Source organism: Symsagittifera roscoffensis, chromosome 7 (genome assembly GCF_963678635.1).
Source record: "Symsagittifera roscoffensis chromosome 7, txSymRosc1.1, whole genome shotgun sequence".
Taxonomy (NCBI): Eukaryota; Metazoa; Xenacoelomorpha; order Acoela; family Convolutidae; genus Symsagittifera; species Symsagittifera roscoffensis.
Window position 1 is genome coordinate 36,352,885 of NC_087068.1, and position 7,028 is coordinate 36,359,912.

A 7,028-nucleotide genomic window follows, 5' to 3' on the forward strand; every position below is an offset into this window, starting at 1 on the left:
TGTTTGGGTAGTACTTCGCAAGTTTTCCTTCGCTCTCTCCTTGGGAATACTCGATCATAAAAAAAGGTACGTAAGCGCGCAGTCAAACGCTGACACTATATGGTCTCATTGGCTACGAAATATGTCTAATTAATTAACAAGCTCGCGAATTGGAAGCTCAATATGACATAAATCTAAAAACGGGTGATCTCGTGTGAGTAATTGAGCCCGACAGCCCGCGAGGATTTTACCCTCTTGCTCGCATCGTTGAACTTAACTACGGCAAAGACGGATGCGCAAGTTCCAAATTCAACACAGCCACGAGCGAACTTACCCGACTGATCGCCAAGCTAGCCCCAGTTCTTGCGTTTTTGGTGGTGTAGGATGTCGCAGCGTAAAAGTAAACGCGAACGTAAATAAGAGTGAAAAGCTTTTACTACAACAGGACTATTGCCTAGCGTATATGACATCGGGCAAACCTCCGGTCGACCGGGTTCGAATTCCCCCATACGCTAACCTTTATACATATATACTCGAGAGACTATATACACATTTGACCATTTTAACTGTTTTTTCTCTCAAATCCGATTCAGACGTGAATAAGTTTGACCTCCAAAAAAAGCAAGTTGTCTCAAGGGCAAATACCAATCTTTTGAGAGCTTGCTTCGAGTTTGCAGTTATAAATTGTTGTTGTTAAGGTTGATTTAAAAAAGCGAAAATTATTGTTTTAAGAGTTATTTACCGAAGAATTACTCTTTATAAATCAAGTACTTCTCATTTTTAGATTTTTTTGAGACAATGGCTGATTGGAGCGGGCACAAAACTGTTTACTTTGCATATCAACTTTCGTATTTGTTTTTAAACTAATGTATGCGTGATAGCTCTCAATGCTGTAAGATGTATGTTTTGATATTCTTCAGACTTCATTTAAGCCAGGCGTTAAATTTTTGGGCATAAAATGAATTTTATTTCTGCTGGCGATATGTTTTGATTGCGTCCGATTTAATTTTCGATCGTGCTTGAGGTATGTTTTGATCCTGTTTGATTTGCATTACGACTGTGCTAGAGGTCTGATTTGATCATGTGCGATTGATTTTTCAACTTTGCTCAAGGTTCGTTTTGCATTGCAATCGATTCATGTTTCTACAGTGCTCAAGATATATTTCGACTGTACTCAATTTATTGCGCGATTGTGTCAGTTTTTTTGTTTCTACCATGCTGTAGGTATGTTTCGACCATGCAAAGGATTTTTTTTTCGATCGTGTCTGAATTATTTTTTTTTTGCAGTACTCGAAGTATGTTTCGATCGTGTCCAATTTATGATATGTTTTGACTGTGCTCAAGTTATCTTTCGATCTTGTCCAATTTTGGTTTCTACAGTGTTCAAGTTCAGCTTCGATTGTGTCCGATTTATATTTCGACCTTACTCGAGGTATGTTTCGAACGTGTCGGATTCACCTTTCAATTGTGCTCGAGGTATGTTCTGATCGTGTCCTAATCATTTTTCTTCCGTGCTCGAGATTTGTTCTGATCGTTTCGGATTCATGATTCGACCGAGCTCTATGTTTATTATGATTGTGTCCAATTCGAGGTAAGACCGTGCTCGAGTATGTCTTGATAGTGTGCGATTAGGTTTCTATTATGCTCGAGGTATATTTCGATGTTGCTCAATTTGTGCTTCGATCGTGCTCGATTTATGATTCGGCCGTGCTCGAGGTTCGTTTCGAAGGTGCTCGAGGTATTTTGTGTCCGACTTATGTTCCGACCGTGCTCGAGGTATGTTTCGATTTATGTTTCGACCGTGCTCGAGGTTCGTTTCGAAGGTGCTCGAATAAATTTTGACTATTCTCGAGGTACGTTGATCGAACCTGATTCGACCCTGGTTCGACCCAAGTTCGACCATCAGACCAAAATCAGGTAGTATTTCTGGTCTGGGAAATTTCGCTGGTCGACCGACTTCTGTCTGATCATATTTCGACGAATTCGACCCGGGCTTTGAAAGTCAAAACACAAAAAAGTATGTGAAGTCTTTTGAAAACCATTAGTCTATTATATGCCTTTCTAATGATGACTTATTTTTGTTTGATGTGCTTCATTTCAAAATCTCCAGTCCGTGAAGTCTTTTGAAAACCATTAATCTTTTATATGCCTTTCTTACGATGACTTGTTTTTGTTTGATGTGCTTCATTTCAAAATCTCCAGTCGTTTTTTTTTCTGATTTTAAAGACATGCTACACAGTATATATGTGTAAACACGTATAAGAGTAGAGAATTAATGCAGACCACATTAAATTCTTCAGAATAACAAATGAGATAATACTAAATGTACAGATAAAACACTGTATTTTTCATACGCAACAAGACCACCTACAAAAAGCGGCGAAAACTAATAAACCAATTATTTAAAAAAATAACTTGCCGCTAGAAATTGTTCGATGAATTTATAAGCAATGAATTGACTGCATGTAAATAATGGACTGTGAACATCTAAATGAAGTAGCCCAGGGAGAGCAGGAGTTATTGGTTCTAAGAGCCGAACTAGAGGAAAACCGACGAAAATACGCAGAGATTGAACGCCTGTTGAAAGATTTGCAATCTGCTGTGGATGCACAGTCTGATTCAGTTAAATTGGCACCTGCGATTGATTTTTTCAACAACGGAAAATTCGCAGAATGTTTCTCATCAATCGCAGAACTTGAACTTATTACTGATGCGTCGAGTTGTTATGAAAAGTCACAATTTCTCAGGGAGCACTCTTCAAGTTTGAACATTGAAAAATTTCACAAATATTTATTCAAGCCCGCAAACGAAAGCGTGCTGAAACACTACATCTGCAGCATCAACATAAGTGGACTTAACTTGTTACAGTCTGTTCGACAGTGTTTCGAAGCATTGCGATTCACAGAAGCGGAGGCAAACGTCATATCATTTATTTACAAAAGCATTTCTGAGAGTTACTTCCGGCAGAACGAAGACGAAGCTGTGAAGCATTTCGGGACGAAGGATGTGTGTGAGTTCGCGGCTGGCGCTGTAGTCTTCGTCAACACCTCTTTGAACAACTCAAGTGTGAAGGCCAAAGACCGAATGACCGAAGATCAGTTTGCTAATTTCGGTCAATGCGATGAAGTGAAGCACTGGCATCCAGGTGGTATCCAAAGAGACTACATGGTTAAGCTTTACCGCGAGATCAAAGAAAACCCACTCCGGTTCAACTGCAAACGCGACCAGGACTCTTCTACAGGCACCGAGGTGAAAGTGATCAAAAGTGGCTTCCTGGAAAAAGAGGGAGGAGAACGGAAGTCCTGGACTAGAAGATACTTCGTGTTGCATTCGGATATTCTCTATTATTACACAGACGATACCACAACGAGCCCAAAAGGAATCATTGTTTTGCAGAACCTTGAAGTGAGCAAAGCGGATCATGACAAGAAGAAGTTCTGCTTCCAGCTGACCAGTCTTGATGGCTCCATGATCACTGGTTCCAAGTCCAACTCAGACGGTGGTCAAGTTTCTGGAAAGCACTGGAGGTACTTGATGAGTGCGACGAGTGAGGAACTGAGAGACAGTTGGGTGTCTGCAATTCACTCTACTCTAAAAGTGGACATGATTCATGCGTTCCAATCATGGAGACTACAAGATGACAGAGGAGCAGACAGTCACAACAGAAGCAGCAGATACGGAAGACAACAGTCCTTTGAGAGTAGAGCTCCTGTCTGTGGCAGACCGAGAACCCCAGTCGGACCACGAAGTAGACTATCACCACTCGCCAACGTCAGAAAAAATCTCAATTTTTAACTTCTTGATTTAATTTACACAAGACTAAAAATTAGTTTTTTTAACTGTAGCAATTTGTAAGACTTTTGTTTGATTTTTTTTATAAATGATTAATGATTTAATCATAATTTTTTGATGTGTCAGTTTGAATCAGATGCGTTATGGCATTATGAGCAGATAGAATAAAGTTATCTCCTAACTTGACCGGAATTCGTGTCTATCTTAATATAAAAATTAAGAAATAACAATTAATTCTTTTTAAATCAGAACACACTTTTCTACAAGAATCACACGCTCACCTTTGGGAAAATTGCATATTTAAGATACAGATTCTTGTAGATCTCCAGATTACTATTGAAGATTTTTCTTCTCAGCTCAACGCCTCTGCGAGCAGTTTCTCTTCGAAAGCTATCTTTCAAATCACCACCATTCAATCGCCATTTAAAACAACTGACAAAATCTTGTAAAAACAAAAAAGACGCTAATAGAGATGTTCTATTAAGTGTGGATACTGTATGTGGATGTTCATATGTTCATAAATTATATGCGGACGAACAGGATCACAGTGAAAAAGCAGACACCCTTGCTAACTGCGAAGTGAACATAGTTTCATGGTTTCCATCTGATGTCAAAAGATCATTTTTATTTAACCCGGGTTGACCTCCATACACCGAAAATGCTTATCATACAATTCCATACATTAAGTGTGTGGGAAAATGCTTGTCATACAGTTTTCATACAATTTCTAAAAATGGTAGGAAACTGGTATAAACTCGTTTCTGTGGCTGTTTGATTCTAATAAAACAGTCTGGTGATAAAAACTGAGGTTTTCGTTTTTCGAAAAAAATGCTTATCATACAATTCCCATATATGGAAATTGTATGACTGGCATTTTTTTTGATGGCGACACAAAGTAATTTTGAAATTTTGGCCCAAAAATTTTTTGTTTTTTTTTCAACCCCAAATCGAATTTCGTACGCAAACAAACATTTTTCGAAAAAAAATTTTTTGCATGCAAAATTGAACATTTTGTGTGCATAACGTAGTCCAGGATACGATAAAATTGGCTTTTATTTTCTTTTCACTTAAATTTTTTTTTTCAAAAACGCGGAAAATTCCTATTTTTTCTGTATGGGGTGTTAGTGTATGCCTTGATCAATGTCTCATAATTTGAAAATTCAAAAATTTAAAATAATCATCATTAAAAAATTCTGCCAAAAAATAAATGTTTGTTACTTTTGCTATATCAATTGTAAAAGACAGGCATATTCAGGTCGTTTTCTATGCATTGTCAATGCAAGACCGGCCAACCTTTGGTGTTTGAGTAACCAAGGTCTTTGTCACTTGTGTTCAGTTGCAACTACAACCGAAAATTTTTCAGAAACTAAATTTAGAAAGAAAAAATCAAAATTTTTTGTTTATGGAAAAACACACTATCATAAAATTTTCATATATGGAAAAATGCTTATCATAGAGTTTTCATACAATTTTCTGTACGTATGGAATTGTATGAAATTGTATGACAAGAAGTTTCTCATATATGGAAATTATATGATAAGAAGTTTTGGTCAACCCGGGAATGTAGTTAAAGTTATAGATAGGAAATTTACATTTGACCAAAAGGATTTAGAAATCGGTTCTAACGAAACTATTGTGGGTTCGAATAGCTACCTGCCGAATGTATAAATTCATGTAATAATCCAAAATAGTGTACGCAGAACTCTTGAAAAAATTAAAGTCAAGTTCTTGTACGGAAGTAAAGTACCATCGCAGAGACGCAATTAAAAACTAATGATTTTGACAGAATCAAGGGGAAACAGGCATATAATTTCTGAATGCTGATGTTTCTAACAGGTCAATTTAGTGAGTGGCTCCGATTATCGAAGCAGCACTATGGAAAAGCTACGACAATATTTTGAGAGGTATGGAAAAAACCCAATACCAGAAAAATATTACAGCGAGGGGCAGATCTAGGATTTTCTAAAAGGGGGTGACATCGGATTTTCAAAAAAAAAAAATCCCATGAAGACCTTATTTTGATAAAATTTTCTGCGCCGCAGGCAAGTTGAAAACAGCCATTCCAAAATAACAGTGGAGCCAGATCTTAACTAGTATTTATCATTGGTTATTATTATGATATTTTAGCCCTATAAAATATTAAATACTAACCAATCATACTCCATCAAATTAACAACCTATTTTTTGTAAAGTGTTGAAACTACTTGTAGTTTCAACTCGAGAACAGTATGAATTAAACTTAGAATACAGTTGTTCTCATTCTGGAACTAACTCGCGCAAACCGGTGTACACTAGATCTATTGAGACTAAGAGATATAAGAGATATAAATGATTAATGATTTAATCATAATTTTTTGATGTGTCAGTTTGAATCAGATGCGTTATGGCATTATGAGCAGATAGAATAAAGTTATCTCCCAACTTGACCGGAATTGGTGTCTATCTTAATATAAAAATTAAGAAATAACAATTAATTCTTTTTAAATCAGAACACACTTTTCTACAAGAATCACACGCTCACCTTTGGGAAAATTGCATATTTGAGATACAGATTCTTGTAGATCTCCAGATTACTATTGAAGATTTTTCTTCTCAGTTCAACGCCTCTGCGAGCAGTTTCTCTTCGAAAGCTATCTTTCAAATCACCACCATTCAATCGCCATTTAAAACAACTGACAAAATCTTGTAAAAACAAAAAAGACGCTGATGTTTCTAACAGCTCAATTTAGTGAGTGGCTCCGATTATCGAAGCAGCACTATGGAAAAGCTACGACAATATTTTGAGAGGTATGGAAAAAACCCAATACCAGAAAAATATTACAGAGAGGGGCAGATCTAGGATTTTCTAAAAGGGGGTGACATCGGATTTTCAAAAAAAAATCCCATGAAGACCTTATTTTGATAAAATTTTCTGCGCCGCAGGCAAGTTGAAAACAGCCATTCCAAAATAACAGTGGAGCCAGATCTTAACTAGTATTTATCATTGGTTATTATTATGATATTTTAGCCCTATAAAATATTAAATACTAACCAATCATACTCCATCAAATTAACAACCTATTTTTTGTAAAGTGTTGAAACTACTTGTAGTTTCAACTCGAGAACAATATGAATTAAACTTAGAATACAGTTGTTCTCATTCTGGAACTAACTCGCGCAAACCGGTGTACACTAGATCTATTGAGACTAAGAGATATAAGAGTAAGATTAAGATTGGTATTAGACTGAGAAGTTGCACGAATCTATCCGGCCGAAAA

General features: G+C 36.7%; 1 protein-coding gene across 1 annotated transcript; it reads left to right on the forward strand.

The window, feature by feature from the left end:
* The first annotated feature begins 2,451 nt into the window (after positions 1-2,451).
* Positions 2,452-3,774, forward strand: LOC134852013 (cytohesin-4-like). The gene has a single exon (XM_063868289.1). It carries the CDS (start codon positions 2,452-2,454, stop codon positions 3,772-3,774), a length of 1,323 nt encoding a protein of 440 aa, XP_063724359.1.
* The last annotated feature ends 3,254 nt before the right edge of the window (positions 3,775-7,028 follow it).